The sequence below is a fragment of the Cydia splendana genome, chromosome 16, assembly GCF_910591565.1.
Source record: "Cydia splendana chromosome 16, ilCydSple1.2, whole genome shotgun sequence".
NCBI classification, from domain to species: Eukaryota; Metazoa; Arthropoda; class Insecta; order Lepidoptera; family Tortricidae; genus Cydia; species Cydia splendana.
Window position 1 is genome coordinate 6,187,779 of NC_085975.1, and position 19,163 is coordinate 6,206,941.

The window sequence follows — 19,163 nt, forward strand, 5'->3', positions numbered from 1 at the left end:
TTGCCAGATTTAAATTTTAAATAAATAAATAATAATAGCGGTCGGTAGCGGTTTAGATGATCTCACTCGTTACCATGGAGATATGTCCACAACGTGACACTTTTTCGTGCATGCTACCGGTGTTCATCGATTTATAAGACGTTATCACGTCAACAAATGATTAAAACAGGTTATTAAAATTTGAATAAAAATTTTACCTAAGTACTTAAAAATTATGCTGCAAAATATGTTAGTTACTCTCTTTTGTTTTATAGTGTAGTTTGTATAAACATTACTAAGCTAAAACAGTTTATTGATAATTATACCTACAGTCTACACATGTACATTGAATTCTGCTGACATTTTGCAAATAATATCAACTGTGCGCAATAAATAATGCATAATTTATGTAATGTAGAGGCGCTTATTATGTAGGTTATCGCTTAAGTATCATAACATTCTCTTTTACAAATTAATGTTGAAGTTGAAGAATCTTTATTAATTGTGACATATCGTGACTACTTTGAAAAAAAACGCCTTCGGTCGTCGTGACTACTTTAAAGATATTATCCAGAGAGGAAAATGAGGACCACGTTTTTATGCAACGGCGATTTTCCTCTGGTCATCCACTTTCGTCTTAACTTAAGTATTGATATAAATTTTCTTTTTCCAGAGTACTGCATAGACTCCGCATGGATGACAAGAAGAAAACCGAAGCCAAGCCCAGGGAACCCGAAGTTACTCGATTTTAAAATATATTTATTGTTAAGTTTGACTAAAGTTACCTATTATTATAAAATAAGAAATCTCAATAAAGTAAGATTTATAGTAAAAGTGTTACTTTTTTTATAACAAGAAAAGGGATTTGGATTTAAGGTCATGCATGGTTGTCGTTTCTGTGGACATCTTTAAAAAATCCAAAACAAAAAAATAACAATAAAATTCTAGCTCTAAAATAAAGCTTTTTCTTAAAAGCAGTATGATTAAAGCCTTAATAAAATGTACCGAAACCGTTAACTATTATTCTATAATGTCCACAGTAAAGCCGTCCATATTTCTGCACGTTTTTGTCCCATTTAAGTATGCCAACAAAAAATGGGTTAAGATTGGAATAACTTGTCAACAAGCTTAGGAATCAATCCAATAAAGCGAATATCAAAATACGATATCGAATCATTTTGGATCGAACACTATCAAACCAGCCGTAAAAAGGGTTAGTTCCCGAATCGCCGCATTCTTGTTTCGTAGGATTATCTTGTAGGTACCTACAGCTTGGCAAAAAAGAGTAGAAATTAAAAAGTGGCAACACTGTAGTGTCGTCCCTTTCAAACCAATTTATATAAGAAAACGGGACGACACTACAGTGTTACCACTTTTTAATTTCTACTCTTTTTTGCCAAGCTGTACCTACTCGGATTGTGACGTCCCGTCCTAAAGTAAATCCGTCGGAACAGGAATCCGGGGTTTGTACAACGGATTCAGAATGTATGGGAAGACCCGTGGATCCGGATAATTTCATACATTTCGTATCCGGATTGCAAACCAGCGAAACAAGAATCGGGAACTAACCGTAAAAAGTCGTTACAACGTTATCTTACAAATCACGTTCCTGTAAACGTATTTCATGGTTTCCGTGTAAATCCTCGTGCCTACCACGACATGGAACCAGAATATAAAAAGGAGTATAATGTCGGGATCGGGAAGCAGTAAAATACATTCGACGTCAAAGATATTTTTACCCTTTTGCACCTTACTCCTTTGTAATAAGGCGAAAAGTGCATATCTTTGACGTCGACTGTACAAGCGAAATAATCCTGTAGGTAAAATGAATTCATTTCGATTTTAAACGGTCGGAATTAGCGCATAAAATATTACGATATTTTTCTGAATTGTTCCTGTTCAATATCATTTGTATTATTATAAGCATGAAATGCAACGTCGCATGGGGCTATTCGAAAACGGTGCTATTTGGAACTATGGGAGTCTTTGTGTTTAAATATTTCATAACCTCCCGGCTCTCAGTAGTTGTAAAATTGTATAAACTGCTTCAAGCAAAGCCAGACACACAATAAATAAATGCTAGTTATAAGCTGGTTGCAATGCAAAGCGGAAACTTCTATTTAAAAACCGGCCTAGTGCGAGTCGGACTCGAGTTGCAAGGGTTCCGTACAAAGAACTATTTTGTATATTTTTTTCAAAACATTATCCCATTGTGGGGGGGGGGGGGTCATTTTTTGGCTATTTTCTTAAATTACATCTAAACTAAAATATTTAAATTAAAAAAATATATATATTTGAGATTCTCAAATTGAGCTCTTTCATTTGATATGTAACACGATCTACTTTAAAAAATATTATTTTTAATTTTCTCATTTATCCCCCAAAAGTGGCCTCCATGTTTAAAATTTATTTGTTTACGCAAGATGTCCGTCTTTGGGTCACGAATTTACATATTATGTGTACCAGATTTCAACTTAATTGGTCCAGTACTTTTGGAGAAAATTGGCTGTGACAGACGGACAGACAGACGCACGTGTGATCCTATAAGGGTTCCGTTTTTTCCTTTTGAGGTACGGAACCCTAAAAAGGAGACAAACTTTTAGGTACAAGAATATTTTTAAGCGAATGCGAAACTCCCATTAGATACCTATCTACTAAATACCTATAGGTCATAGAAGTTTGACATTAATGATGACATTGCCACACATTGTCATTGCAAATGTCATGCAGGGTTAGTTTGGTCCGTCTCCTCCCTATGAGAAACTAATTCGTCTGATGCTTCTCTACTACCTACAGGGTGAAATTGTTATTCTTGACCATGACTCTGAGGGTGTATATGTAGGTCATACTGAACAACTTTTACTATGGGGCCGGTTGACGACCGGTCTGGCCCAATAGTGGGTAGTAACCCTGCCTGTGAAGTCAATGGTCCTGGGTTCGAATCCCGGTAAGGGCACGTATTTGTGTGACGAGCACAGATATTTGTTCCTGAGTCATGGATGTTTTCTATGTATTTAAGTATTTGTATATTAATTTATCGTTGTAAGCTTTCTTGAGCTTATCGTGGGACTTTGTGTAAGAATGTCCTTATAATATTTAGGGGGCCAACCCCGAAATCGCGAAAAAAAATCAGCTGTTCTATAGAAAACATTGACTGGTTCACATGTATGACTTGTATGAGACAGTAGATTACTTTTTCGCGATTTCGGGATTAGCCTCATAGTAAAAGTTGTTAAGTATGACCTACATAATTTACCCCTCAGAGTTTGGTCAGAAATAACAATTTCACCCCGTATAAAGACAAAGTTGATTAACGAATGTTGATCCTAATTTAATAACACCCAACCCATCGTATTGGCCATACTGTATGCAAATGTGGAGTTGGCTCGCTATCTCGTTATTCAATTTGACAACTCGAACTATCGTTAGCCAGATTAATAATGGAGCAAAGTTTTAACTTGATTCTACTATATGTACTTACTCTGAATAAGTTGTTGAATACAGGGTGTTTTTAGGGTTCCGTACCCAAAGGGTAAAAACGAGACCCTATTACTAAGACTCTACTGTCCGTCTGTCTGTCACCAGGCTGTATCTCATGAACCGTGACAGTTGAAATTTTCACAGATTATGTATTCCTGTTGCCGCTATAACAACAAATAAAAAAGTACGGAACCCTCGGTGGGCGAGTCCGACTCGCACTTGTTCGGTTTTTATTTTTATTACCGGCAATATTTTGCTTTGTGATTTAAATATAGGTCATACTGAGCAACCACAGTAGTAGAGCAACCACCCATAGTAATAGAGACCAACCCAAATCATGAAAAAAAAAATGGCTCACCCATAGAAAAACCATCTGACCAGCCAAAATGTCTGACACAGCCAATTTCTTTTTTGTGATTTCGGTATAATATATTCATCTCGCAAAATATTGCCGGTACCTACCTTAAACAAGTAACCGGTATTCTACAACGAAGATGTACTTAAATCCTGTTGTTACGCAGACATTTTTTATGCAAGGTGACCTCCTTGTTGATGCTTCAGCAGCGGTCTATACATACATAGGTATATACAGTGTATTTATTACATAGGCTGCGGTTGGCGCAACTCGACACGTGCATGGTGAAACGCAAAAGAGCTTCGGAGCGTTATGCACACGCGTGTTAACAACGGAAGTTCACTTGACTGTAGGTACTGGCCGAATTTCACCCTGTATAGATACTGGTAGAAAGTCTAATTAAGTGTACAGTAAAATATATTTGGCAACGTTTTAATCGTCTTTTTATGACTACGTGACGATTACAGTGGTGTTAAAATATACATTTTTGACTGCAGACTTAGAAGGACTCTATTTTTGTTGCGTTCTGCGGTCGGTCCTTCTCATATAAGCAGGCGGGCTCACTCCGCGATTTCGTCGCTTTGCTACAGGTAGCTAAAAGTACATCCGTTCCACACCAATTTTGGTGGCTAGCCATAAGCCGCGCGTGGCGCTGTCGCCACCTAGCGGCCATATCTGTCCTGATCGTAACAGACGCGTTTTGTTAGAGAGTGAGTCTTCTGTACCTAGTACTATTATTTATTCTGTGATATAAGTAGTTATGGTTGTGGTCAGCCTCAACTCCATTAATTTTTTCTCAAACTTGGTACCTATGGTATAAAGTTTTTAGTTTCATAAGTTGCTGCTCATGTGTCCAGACATGAGGTTGAGGACTTATCGTTAATATGTATTTATTTTAAGGCACGTTTGAACTATGGCCTATTTAGGGAGCGTTTTTATCATCTAATTATAAACACACAGATTAAATAATCAGCAAATGTGTTATGAATTTATTGAACTGTTTAGGAAGTAGGTATGTAAAAGACAGATAAGTTTATATAGATAAGGTCACTGTGGGCAAGTCCGTCTACAAGGCAAGTCCGTCAACACGTTATAACTTTTGAATTTGAAGGTGTATGCGACTTTGGAGTCCAGTCGATTAACCAGTTTTTCGCGCTAGTTCCGTCACTGTAAAACAGATGGCGCTGTGACAACCAACTTCAGAGCAATCCGCCTCAACAAGTCATTTCGTGTTTTGAACTCGAAGTCATAGTGCGACAGCCGTTCGAAAAAAAATGGTTAAAAATAGTTTTTGAAAAGATTGTGCATCAGAAAGTAACTACGTAGGTAGCATAAGAACCAGTTGTCTTTATTCTATTTTTAAAATAGCAGAAATTAGCTTAGTTTTGTAATTATACGTTCCACAATTTATCATATTAAAATTTGACTAAGTTGGAAAGTCCGTCTATTATGTTCAAGGCAAGTCCGTCATATGCCGGACTTTCGTTGAATCAGAGATTACCAACTGTTTTTGCGATTTTAATATTATAACGATTTGATAAGGTATCAAAAAATCCTCCTGACTTTGCGCATGATGTTACTTTATTAAATTTAGATCTCAGTAAATTAAAAGAAACGATTAAAATTCATTTTAAAATTACTATTGATCTTTTATTTCGGAAATCAAAAAAATAATTATGTTTAATTATTTGCCAAAAAAGGTTTACGACCCCATTTTGGTAGTATATCGGACTTGCCTTTGTTTTAGAAAAATGGTGTTTATTTCGAATCTGAACCGTATATTAACAAGTTTAAAATACACTTTTCATTGTCTTGATCCGTTCTTTTTAGGAATTTGACTACGAACATATACGCACCCATAGATTGGCTGATTTTACCCACTACTAAAAAACAAAAGAATCGGTGAAATAGAGTATACTACTAATAAAGACATGAGACGTTGGCCTCCCGGGGCGGCGGTTCCTCGTCCCCTTAGAATAAAATAAAATATAAAAGTGTAACATATGAAACACAAAATACTGACATCTTCAACTCATCACTTGTGACATGACACCTTCAGCTTACACAGATCTTTTTAGACACAAGTTAGCTGACACAATCCTGCGGGAACTGAAAGATGTAAACACTAACAGGCAATAAACGATTTCTGATTCTGATTCTGATTCTGATTCTGATTGGCTGATATCATAACTAGACGGACTTCCCTTAAACTGCACGGGAAGTCCGTCTACTCGCCGAATTTTTAAAAATGCCATTGTTTTTGCTTAATTTGTGCTTGAAATGATCTGTCACTAAGGCTAAACTATTAATTATTAAATTCTTCATCGTATTCGATTACAAGCAGTAACATAGGTGAATAATTAACGGAACTAGATCACTCCAAAGTCAAAAAAAAAATAAAGTATGCCGACTTCGCCACAGTGACCTTACTTCAAAAAACAAAAACTTCAAAAAAAAAACCATCAAAAATGTATTGTAGGTAATAAATACACAAAAACATTTTCAGGGGTGCTAAGATTATCCTAATTATGTACAATTGACAAAGTGTAGGTACCTCAGCTAAGAAGTATATTATATCAGGTTGCTCTGGTTCCTACACTAGGCTCAGCCTGTCTCGTAGGTAACCCAGACTCAAGTGAGTTTATACAATTGAAACTTAAAGCCAAGGAAGAGGAAATACTTACTAACAGAAATTATTTTTACATTTTTACAATATACTATATATATATAGTTATGTACAGCATCTTGTGTTATTCTTAGTGTTCGACCGAAACCGGTTAACATGATTTAAACCACATACCCAAACCGAAACAATACCGAAAATACAGTTAGGTACTCATACGGAAGCACAATCATTTTTTATATAGGTTCTCATACGGAAGAACAATAAAAATATAAGTAATGACAATAATATATAATTGACGATGACCCCTGATTAACATAACACTTGATAAGAGCCCGGTTTATAGTTCGTTGCCTCCACAATTTGCTATGGAGATAATTGAGCAGACAATAACATTTACACATACTTAGCTCTTATTAATAATAATTAAATATCTGGGAGACCGAGCTTTGCTCGGCAAACATATAAAAACTCAAAAATGCGCGTTTTCCCAGAGATAAGAACTAGCTATATCGATTTTTCGGCTCCGATTCCATACAGCAAATTCCATCGAAATCGTTAGAGCCGTTTCCGAGATCTCCAAATATTTAATATACATAAATAAATAAGAATTGCTCGTTTAAAGGTATACCCTATAACATATTAGACCATTCACATGTTTCTGACGCTTGCTTGTAAACTACCTATCCATTTTATACTAGTGTCTGTGTCTGTGAGCTATACCTAGACCTTGCGAATTCCCATGGCGCAGATAAGAAATCCAAGATCTAGGTACGTCAACTAACCGAAAAAAACGTTATTACCTAAATCTTTCTTGTATCCTAATTAGGATGCTAATTCAAAAAGTTCGTCAGAAACCGGCCTACCTTTCTAAATAGGTTAGATATTTTTTAGAATGTTTACTTCCTAAACGCGGTTACACCTTTAGGATTTAGGATTCTGTAGCACCTAATCTTATATCACACAGCTGTGTGACACACTGGTTATAAAGACCACCCCGGAACGTTGCCGACTCAAACCCCCTCGCGACATCTGTTAAACCAGATAGATACGATCCGGAGCGAGGATTGCGGAGCACTTTGCTTGCAGGGAATGTCATCGATCCGTGGTGGAACGTCATCGAGCCCAGTGCGGTCTCACGAACGGCAAAGAGGGTGAAACGCCGGAGTGGGTTAAGGGGGTAGGGTCAAATTCTTCCCCCCTCTCACTGAGGGGAAAGGAGCGGCGAAATATCCCCCATATATACCTATTAATGTGGTTCAGTAAGGGGACAGACTGAAAATCAGCGCTGCGCGGTCAATGTGTAACGAAATGGCTGGCGCAGCATATGCTGAGCTCATCATTTTGCCGCGCATGCCAATTGTTAATGTTATTTTTAATATATTCTAGAGATGCACCGGATATCCGGTTACTATCCGGTATCCGGCCTATCCGGCACTCTTTTTACTATCCGGCCGGATACCGGATAGTGATCTACTATCCGGCCGGATACCGGATAGTAATTTTGCTTGATTTTGGAGTCAAAAAATTGGATTTAAGAAACAGTGACGGTCATAATCGTACTCGTTTATTATTTTAAAACATTTTAAACATTCCGCTGTTGCACGCGCATTCATTTTCGAACCTCGTCCACGCGAACTTTCACTACGAAACAGATCAAAGTCTGCACAATGCGCACCTGAAAAACCGAAATGTAGGTATAATTTCGCCGGCCGAATATTCGGCGGCCGGATACCGGATATCCGGCCGATGATCAGGCCTAATATCCGGTATCCGGTATCCGGCCAAACAACTATCCGTTGCATCTCTAATATATTCTGTAATCTCTCTTTTTTTTGTGTCGCAATAAACGTTAACTTATTCTTATTCACACGCCGTGCGTAAACGCATTCCCACTCCGTCAAAAAAAGGTATTTACAAATCGGGCTTCTTTTGTTGTATTTCCGTTCTCGTATCTATTTAGCAATATCACTAGCAAATACACTAAATAGTAATGATTATTTATTGCGACTAAGCATACAAACTATCAGTGCCAATAATAATGAGGACATTATAATGCTTTATTTAAACGTGCCTTACGTTTATCAACCAAGGAACTGTGCTAATGTACCAATATCACTATCTTGCAAAACTAAAATGTTATATCTTCATTCAAATTGAGTAAAACATTAGTCTTTTTTGGTTCACCAGTAGTTTGGTGGCAGCAGACTTTGAGCGAAATCATTTTTTGACCTGATTTTAGTGATATAAATTCAGATGGACTGTTGGATCTTTGCCATAGTCTAATAAAACATGGTCTTCTCTTCCCAGAGTGACACAAGCCTACGTCACAATAACATTGCCACTTTATATAGCGCTATCGCATATTATCATATAGGTAGCGCTGTCGCATGATGCTTGTGTCAGTCACGTGACCACGAAAAGACGGGAAGAGAGTACCAGGCGGAGTATATTATTATACCATGGAACTTTGCTATGGAATTTTCTGACAAAAGACCAAACCATGGGTTTCCGATGGCCGGGTTGAGTTTTCCGTTTCATGAAATGTCAGGACATCGTTGAGAAATGCTAAAATTTTCACTGTTTTATTGAAGTGAAAACTTTTTAGCGGCGCTGGGCATTTTTTGAGGTGGGGAAAAAATGATAAACTCGAGACAGCGTAAGGCGATCACGTGACCGTAACGTTTAGATGGCCACTCATTTAGATGGCATTTAAATCAATAAAGAAAAACTGAATGACATTACATGAAAAAGGTTCTAATCTTGTACGGGTTGAAATACGAGGATCTCACAGTAACATTCTAACTTTATATCACTCAAATATAATTCAATAAAGCTACATCTTGATGAAATCGCTAATAAAAGTGAACTCTAGTACTGGTGTATAAAAGTCAAAATATCAAGACCAAATATATTTAGATGCGAGGTCTGCAAGGTAACTTTACAATTTCTATTCGAATTTTAAACAATTAACGCTACAAATTTGAATTTCGAATTTTAAACAAGCTCACTGACCAGCAATTTCGGAACTAAAGTTTTTCATTAGAAAGGAAGATGGGTCAAGTATACATATAGTGCTGCAGACATTTTGGACTAGTCATTGAGTTTTCACTTCTGTCGGCACTCCCGAAGTGCAACCCGTTGTTTTTTTTTAAACACATACAGCCTGATACAACTAAAAAACGTCGATTGAGCGATAGGGGAAGTACCTACTTAGATTTATTTATTATTTTTAAGAATATTGGTAACTGTCCTGATACTACGTGGAACCGAAAACATCTGTTAGGATGCTAATTATTTAGGTTGGTAGCATCGTTGACCGGCCTTCCTACAAAAAGTGCCCGGTCAGTATAGATATAGGTAATAAGCGCTTTAGCGACCCTATCTCTGCCTATCTTTCAACTCTGTACATGTTTTCGAAATATTTTAACTCATACACTTTTATACGGCGCGTGGAAATCACAAAACACGGAAGTCATTACGTAAACGCTAATTAATGTCAGTCTGTTTGTATGACATTAATAGCAGTGTCAAGTTTGGGCTCATCACATTGTGAGCAACTCAGCGTTTCGTTGACGTTTCAAAATTTTTGGTGAGAACAGTTACCATGCAAGTAGGTAGTGGGTATAATGCTTCAATTTTTTTTGGTGAGTTACTATGCCAGTAGGTAAATGGATGGATCAACTTTTTTGCGGTTCTGACCCGTCAGTCAAGAGACAATTAACAATAACACAGTGTTATAACAGAAGTTGAACATTCTCGTACTATTAACAAGCTAAGAGATAATTTATATGAGTCTTTAAAAAGACTAGGATATTTCGTCCAACCAAGTAAAATACTGGTAGCCTCTAGGTATACAAATGACGGTGAATTAGTGCGGTCTCAGTCAGTACCATATTTTGTAACGACTCAAATTAGGGTGGTATTCCATCTGTCCAATGTGTACTTTGTCACACATTTTGCTTAATGAGAGAATGAGACGCAATGACATTGGACCAAGATATTGGACAGATGGAATACCACCCTTATACACAAGATGGCGTTAAGGTGACAGTCCATTTCCAACGACAGCAGCACTACCATTCATTTTATCGTACTATGGAAATTGACAATAACACCGACGCGTTCGTACTAGTATAGTGCAGCTGCGGTCAGAAATGGAATGTTACCCTTATGCAAAGCGCTGTCGGTTGTGGGACTTGTGGGTGATGGAAAAGTACACAAAGTAATTTGAGAGTTGACATAATGACAGTTTGGAAAATTTAGCCAATGAAAGTTCACATTTTTTGCCGCGCATACCTCTACCACGGGTCTCTATTGTTTCCCATAAAGTTTTAAGTCATAATGTATTGTGTGTCCGCATTTTCGTTAGTCAAAATTTAGGTTTTTCTCATTGCCATTTCTTTTCTCCATTCTTCTTAACTTTTCAGGATTGCCATAAAACAAACCTAACCATACCTATTCTATAGAATAACCTAACGAAAATCCTGAAAAGTTAACGGTTTCAGAATTATGACTAATGATAATATGACAATCATTACATTATGACTTTCAATAATTATGTCAAACAAAGGGATCCGCTCTACCACATAATCTCAGGCGGTTGGTAAAGAAGTTGAGCAGTGTCTTTCTGGTAGAAGTTGTTGAGTTATCGGACTAAAACGAATTTAAATATTTCAATTTAACGTTTAACATAATACAAATCACCTTCATGCAGCCAAGGCCTCAACCTGTCCGAAGCTGACCACAATAACTTCTTATAGGTCAGGGGTTCCCAGTTGACTGGGCTCCAACCTACCTAAAAACACTGCCATTTTTAGGGGCCCAACTCTTGGCCACCTTAAAAAGGGGGTATAAAATAGTATCCTAATAGTTTCAGGGCCCACTCAATATTCGCTAGCGACCCACCAATGGGTCGCGACCCGTAGTTTGGGAAATATGATATGTAAATTACTCGTCTTATTTCACGTTAGAGTTAGACCAAGAAGTCTGCAGTGGTTTTGATAGTCCACGCAGCGCAAGTGTTATTTATATTATACGTCATAATTTCATAGAAGTTTGACGTTTAAATGACACTTGCACTGAGTGGGCTATCAAAACCACTGCAGACTTTTTTCGGTCTGACTCTATTAATGGATGATGTATATGTTGCAGTCAAAAGTGTGAACTGGTCAAAAGAACTTTTAACCGACAAAAACAGGCAAAACTGCTTTTGACTGAGCATGTTGGTCAAAAGTAGTTTTACCTGAAAATCATACCTATTTCTGGCAGCAGTTTCGTTTTTAGGGCGTAGCAAAAAAAAATAACCCTAACCTACCTATCTCTGGGAACAGTTTCGTTTTTAGGGCGTAGCAAAAAAAAAACCCTAACCTACCTATTTCTGCGAGTACTTTTGACTGATAGTAACAGTCACAATTACTATTAACCAATGATTTTCAGGTAAAACTACTTTTGACAAACATGCCCAGTCAAAAGCAGTTTTGCCTGTTTTTGTCGGTTAAAAGTTCTTTTGACCAGTTCACACTTTTGACTGCGACATATATATTATGTCAAGTAATTTGTTCATTTTTATCTAGTCCAGTAACAAAGAGATGTCTGTTTACAATGTTTATGTAACCCAGCCCAGAGCATTGATAAAAGACATGTAAATATAGACACAGAATAAATAATAGTACTAGGTACAGAAGACTCACTCTCTAACAAAACGCGTCTGTTACGATCAGCACAGATATGGCCGCTAGGTGGCGACAGCGCCACGTGCGGCTTATGGCTTTCCCCAAAATTGGGGCGGAAAATATGTACTTTTAGCCACCTGTAGCAAAGCGACGAAATCGCGGAGTGAGCCACGCCTGATATAGATTTGTAGAACAAAGGCAGCCTATGATCTAGTGATTAACTAGCAATTGGCTCATACTGAGCTTACTACTTACTTAGCCTACTTCTTTGGACATTTGGAGATAGCCGTTGAAACTATTTTTCTTAATTTGTTTCTGCTGATTTGCTAGTATTCTTGTGTATAAATATAACTTAGGTACCTACATAGGGTGGCTAAAAAATAACTGCATTCCCGTTGCCAGGGGGGTTTTGGGATTATACTGAGCAACTTTTACTATGGGACCAACCCCGAAATCGCTAAAGAAATGTTAGGCTGTTTCATACATATTGGCTGGTCCATTTTCTATGGGAGGGTGATTTTTTTTTCGCGAAAGCAGGGTTCGTCCCATAGTAAAAGTTACTCAGTATAATCCCAAAACCTCCCTGGCAACGGGAATGCAGTTATTTTTTAATCACCCTATATAATATTTTTCGCAACAATAGTGTCGTTACGTGCAGGTTTCGTCTCGTAATGGCACAAATGGAGCAATAACAAGTTTTCATCATCATCATCAGCCAAGGCGACTGGCACAGGGCAAGAACTCTCGTTGGCCACCTCTCTCTGTAGCTGACTATACGTCGCTCAGACTAGTTAAAAACGATGAAAGAGCTTGTAGACCGTCTTTCCCGATTGACCTTACCTCAATAATACTATATATATGATAACATGATATAAATAAAACCAATTTCCTAGAAACTATACACAACTATATTTCTTTCTACTTTACTTACAGACTATTACTATTGACAGCGGTTCTAAAACTTGAGGTTAAAGTCCTTGGGCGGCTTGCCCTCCAACTTATCTTTGCCCTCTATTAACAATTTGATGTACTTCTCTTGGTGGTTGGAGGGGAGACTGATGCCAAGCGTTTCGCAGTTGCGCATGATCTCGGCACAGCCCCGCATGTCTCTATTTCTTACTGGAATAAAAAAATTATACCTATTGTTAGGAGAAACATTTTCTTTTAGACAGTGACGGGAGTTCTTAGATATTATAAGAATCGCACAGCAACAGATTATAGGCCAGGCACAGGCCAGGCACAGGAGTGCTGCGACAGCATCTCGCCCGCGACTACCTGTTCCTCTATAGTTAATACTTACAGTTAGGAAAAGACGGGTATTCTATCTCGCGGGCGAGATACTGTGGCGCTCCTGTGCTAAGGCGGCTGTGCACAATGGATGCGTGTGTGTGGACGTGCACGTGCGTGTTGTAATATACAAATCCTTATGAGAGACGGCACACCGCTTGCGTGACGTGTGCGCGCACGCCTCCAACATCTTAGAGCACGCGCACGTGCCTGTCTACGCACACGCAGCTGGTGTGCTCTGGCCTTATGTAAAACGTTATATCAGCACCATTTAGAATATACAATTCTTTTTTTTTTTGCCTGTGCTTGTGATTCGACACATTCATTTGTTCCATTCACCTCTTCTTAAAATCCATGACCTTAGTATAATTATTAATGGATAGAATGATGAATGAAATTACACTCGTGGAAGTATAGAGATGAGCATTCTATAAATATCTTTATTAAAAAAAATATAAAATATCACTGACAGTTTTAAATAATAGACACCATGTTGGAGGGTTCAGACATAGTGTTGGTAGATACTCGAGTCCTTTGAGTCTAAATTTAATGAACTTAACTCGTTTTTAAGAGGCTGAGCGCTTAAATGTGCACCCCCCCCCCCGTGACCCCTCGTCGAATGACTGTATAGACTGTGCTTCTAGTCATACCTAGCTAATAAATAAGTTTTAAGAATATTCAACTTACACTTATAATTGAACAGTATTTGCAGTACTCTGGCATATTCCACCATCATGCAATACTTCAACAGGCTCTGCAGGAGTCTCACCACCGCATCCTCGTTGTATTCGTCTCGTAGGATGCAGATTGTGAATGCTGTTGCTCTGGAATATAATAATAAATAAGTAAGTAGTGTACTACATAAGCCTTGATCAAATCTTTTCAGAAAAAAAAGCTAATGTTGAAACTTTGTTAGCTATGTAATACCTACATGTAGGCCTTACATAGAACTCCTATCATTAACGGAGTAATAAATATATGTAGAACAAAAAATATTTAAATTGTTACCAATAAATTCCTTACTATATTCTTTTACTCACAATGAATACAAAATAATTAGCTAGAAGTACCAATGCACCTTACATATACTATTTGTGGCATCCCATGGGTAAAGGTACCTATTGGCGGTTGGCGCTTACACTATTATTAATGCCTCTCTTTCTCTTCCTGCTATGCAATGAAAGCGCCAGCCGCCAAAAGCGAAAAGGTACCTTTTCCCGTGGAACGTCACGTATAAGGATCTGATCAAGATGAAATAACTTACTTGTCTCTGATAATATCTCTCAATCCTTCAGAAGATTCCAGAAGTTCATCCGATAACATTTGATCGGAAAACCAAGAGCTTGACCAACTCAAGTGCCAGAAACATACTAATGGATAGTAATCGTCAAACTCGTTGCTAAACATCAACACATATTTCTTAAATATTACTAAACTAGCTTCGGATCTGTTTAATATGGAGTCTTGGATCAGCTCATTGAATATGACTCTACATAAACTCCGTAAGCTCGGGTATTTAGTATATACATCTTTTAACAGTGCAAGGCCTTTATCGGAATTTCCTTTCATGCATTGAGCTTTAGCCAGATAGTGAAGGAATTCACCGTTACGCTTATATATAACCGGATCAACTTTTGCGCAGTATTGCTGCAAAATCCCAATGTATTCCGGTTTTCCCGCTGCACTATAAATTCTGCATAATTTCTTTACGGTTTGCATGGGAATATATTTCCGGTAATACAAGCAATCCTGTACCATCTGCAGGATTTGCTTTTCTTTATTCTTAGATATTAGTTCATTGATTGTTAAATCTAATCTTTCAGTAGTCATTTGAGAGACATCATGATTGTCAGTTTCTGTACAATATCTTATGTTTAAATTATTTAACGATAATCTGTTTTTCGTCAGGCTCCGGTGTTTATGCAACAGTTCTGAAGTGAATATATCAAGAGCGTCAGCTGTTGTGGTATAAGGAGCTACGAAGGCACATTTCTGTACTATTTTCTGCACATGAAAGAAGAATCTGAAATGATGGAGCGGATTTCTTGATGGTTGCATTGTGAATATGATTTGCGGCAGCGCGGTGATTGGCCTGTTTGTGTCCTGAAAACGTAAACATCTAAAATTAGTTTCTTGTTGATCTTGAAGCGTAAGCACTGAAGGTTAAATTACGAACCTTTCATAGACATGGTTTTATTATACTGTACCAATCATTTTCTTTAAAATATCTATCCACTAACTTTAAATCCAGTGAAAATAATAAAAACTATGACTAGATAAAACTACGAATCAGCAACACACTGAGCCAGTCAAATGTCAAATTGACATTGACAGTCTAGTCTATGCCTTTACTTTTTCTAACCATAGAGTAAAACATTCTCGTTTGTTTAAGACACACTTTAAAACGCTAAAATAAATTGAAATATTAGTCTCTATTCGGCGAAAGATGGCGCTGGCATCCGAATAAAGTTTATTCTACTCGGCGATAGATGACGCTGCAAAACATTGTTTGCATTACTTTTTCTTAGTGAAACTTGGAAGTAAAAAAGTCGAGATGATACTAAGGGGTCATCCATTAATTACATCACACATTTAGGGGGAGGGAGGGGGTCAAGAAAATGTGACATGTTGTGACAAGGGGGAGAGGGGAGTCACAAATTTTGTGACGTCACTTTAACTTCATCAGTAACCGAAAATTTATTTAAATTATTTTATTCGCTATACAGTTAAATAACAAGATAATAGTTTTTATTCGTTCAATTTTATTTCTTAATCAGTTTTGGATTATAAAATTACTAATATTTCTTTTGTCAAAAATATGTTTATATAATATTAAATAAATATTTGCCGATTTCGTTGAAGAAATGTGACGTCACACCAGGGGGGAGGGGTTTGCCAAATGTGACCAAGTGTGACAGGGAGGGGGGGAGGGGTCAATAAACCTAGAAATTCGTGTGACGTAATTAATGGATGACCCCTAAATTCTGAGAATTATCGACCGAACTTCTCATAGAGCATGGATTTATTTGTGGCATAATGAATTTATCCAGACTAAAACAAATATTATAAAAGGCCATTAAGAGAAGCGTAAAAAACAGCTTGAATCGGCGTCAGGGTTTCGGCAATGCGGTTTGGACATCGAAACTTAGTATTAATTACTATTAGGCAGTAGGTACTTGGCATTATAGGAAAAACTACGGGATATCGCCCGACAACTCTATTCATGGTTTAACGGCCCTTCCTTCAGTGATCCCAACAACCTGTCCAGCATTCAACAGGCTGTCCTGTCCATCACAGACGAAGCCGCCGGGCGCAGCTAGTAGATGTGGCATGGACAGAGCATGTTATGAAGTAATTAACGATCGGCACCCCGCTGCGGGCCGTTGTTCCAGTGGACTAATACTACAGCCGACTTGTCGGCAACTAGATCTCATCGGCGATTAAGGTTGACTCACGTTAGACCGGGCCGGAGCCGGGCCGGAGCTTCCAGCGCTTCGTTTTCTATGGAAAGCACCACGTGATCACTGATCAGCCGCCATAGAAATTGACATGTCGGACGTCTCGGCCCGGGCACAGGCCGGTCTAGCGTGAGTCATCCTTTACGTACGTAGGTACATAATAGATAACGTGAAAATTGCCCGGAAATTCAATGATGTATTTTTAAAAGTTTTTTCAACGACAGTGAACATACGCCTGACGGAAATGCCGACCGCAGCCTATGGCCACTTCCAACTCCAGTCGTGTCACAAACGCCGCCGAATAGCCGAATACATTAATAATTATCAATAATCACTTCTACTTCTCTACAGGTAGGTAAGAGAAAGCGTAAAGAGTTGTGTTTACGCTACCACTTAGGTACCTCTAGCACAGAATAAATAATATAGCTGGTCAAACCAATTTGTCAGTAAATAGGAACAAACAAAACTATACCCATCCTTTTCTTTGGGGTGCTAGTACTAGTGTAAGACAAAGATAGTATGATTCTCTCTATCTATGTTTGAAATTAGACTCACTCTCTAACAAAATGCGTCTGTTACGATCAGGAAAGGTATGGCCGCTAGGTGGCGACAGCGCCACGCGCGGCTTATGGCTAGCCACCAAAATTGGTGTGGAACGGATGCTACCTGTAGCAAAGCGACGAAATCGCGGAGTGAGCCAAGCCTGCCTCTAGCACTGTATTGAAGATAAGGATATCTTAGTCCCCTGAGGGCCTACCGCGAACCACGTTTAACGTGTTGCCTCCCTGTCACACTTACGTACGAATTTATAAGTGCGACAAAGAGGCAACACTTCGGACGTGGTTCGCGGTAGGCCCTCTGTGCTGGCCATACAGTAAATTCTCGTATACCTACGAATCTATTAGGTCCCTTAGCTGAATTCAATTCAGTATTTCCTTGACAGGATGCTCGTATGAGACAATAAGAAGAACCGAACGGTACGGCAATGCGAGTCGAAATATTCGATCCAATAAGTTTCTTCGAATAGACTGAACCAATATTTTTAAATGCTATTCGGTGCAAGACAATACCGAGGAAATCGGACTAAGCCTAACAATTAGGAAGGACCTGATATCGATGCCGGAAGGTAGGTAAGTTTCTTGGGACTACGTAACCTGGTGGACCTCGTTTTAGAGAGGGGGAAACAGTTCAGGATACAACCGGCATATTACTAAGATGAGGAATAATAACAAGAATAATGATTTTTACTATTCTCCTGCTTTTTATCTAATTAGAATGTGGCAATTAGTCGTATTAAAAGGTGATTAACACTTTCTTGCCATCACTGCAGCTAAGACCGGTGTCTCCCTCGCGGCCAAAGATCCAGTTAAACTAATTAAAGCACCCAATTTAAAAAGAAATTTTAACTAACCGTGCCTTGCATCAAATTTACACAGGAAAGTTCAACCCGTTTATCACTGAGGTGTCTTTTTAAAGTGGTCGGTTAGGTAATTTCTGGTCTAAAGTCACAATTAAAATGGACCCGCAGGCTTACGGCGAACTAATCGAATGAGTTATGCTTCGTTTCTTCCGCTGCACGCGGTTATCGTCATTAACCACAATTTCCAGCCAGTTATTAATGAAAACATACGCTGTCACCACCCTGTCATTAACAGAAACAAAATATAAATTGTCCGTTACGAATCGTAATAAAAAGTTATCACACAACAGATCATAAAAACTAGGGAACCAGTTTAGGACATGACATCTCACTTTACAGTAATTTATTTCCAACGAAACAATTACATTCGAATTTAGGAGAGCGATTTATAAATCTCACAGAACGCCAGAACCATTCATTACAATAAGCTTGCGTTTTAAAGTCGAATAGCGTTATAATGGGCAGCGGTGGTAATATTTAAAATGTATTGTGACATTCTGTAATGTATACGACGTTAGTCACAATGCCTATATCGATAGAATCTGAATGGTTGAATGGTATATCGATTATCGATCGTATGGAGCAATGTGTTACCCTTATTGTGCTGTCCTCATCCCTATCACCCGATGCTAAACAGCTAGGCGTGGATTTATAACAATAGCCATTATACTATGCCTGTCTAGGACATAATACTATCTTACGTTTCAGAATTTATTTCTGTTGATTTATTTCTTTTGACCTATTTGTAATTATAGTCGGCGCTCGCATTTGATCCTTGATAGAAATATTATGAGGATGAATAGGAATAATCTTCGATCGTAGCTCGTGGAGGCTAGGGCAGCGTTACTATGAAGTTACAATGGAATGTGCTACAGGGCAAAGGAAT

The 19,163-nt window shown here is 38.2% G+C and overlaps 2 protein-coding genes across 3 annotated transcripts in view; one reads left to right on the top strand and one right to left on the bottom strand.

Annotated features, from left to right (window-relative positions):
- Positions 1–813, top strand: part of LOC134798087 (proton-coupled folate transporter-like) — a 30,110-nt gene extending 29,297 nt beyond the window's left edge. The window contains exon 5 of the mRNA XM_063770424.1: positions 653–813. Within this exon, the coding sequence (XP_063626494.1) occupies positions 653–731 (79 nt within the window). The 3' untranslated portion in view covers positions 732–813. The remainder of the gene's footprint in view (positions 1–652) is intronic.
- Positions 814–13,049: 12,236 nt separating this feature from the next.
- LOC134798063 (uncharacterized) lies at positions 13,050–15,703 on the bottom strand. Of its 2 annotated transcripts, none has more exons than XM_063770391.1 (4): positions 15,576–15,703; positions 14,664–15,502; positions 14,087–14,223; positions 13,050–13,231 (listed from the first exon to the last, which is right to left on the bottom strand). In XM_063770391.1, the coding sequence occupies exons 2-4, from the start codon at positions 15,455–15,457 to the stop codon at positions 13,068–13,070; spliced, it is 1,095 nt and encodes a 364-aa protein (XP_063626461.1). In that variant the 5' UTR covers positions 15,458–15,502; positions 15,576–15,703; the 3' UTR covers positions 13,050–13,067. The 2 variants fall into 2 exon arrangements, with proteins under 2 accessions (XP_063626461.1, XP_063626462.1); XM_063770392.1 differs by having other exon boundaries at positions 13,050–13,227; positions 14,083–14,223.
- Positions 15,704–19,163: the final 3,460 nt, after the last annotated feature.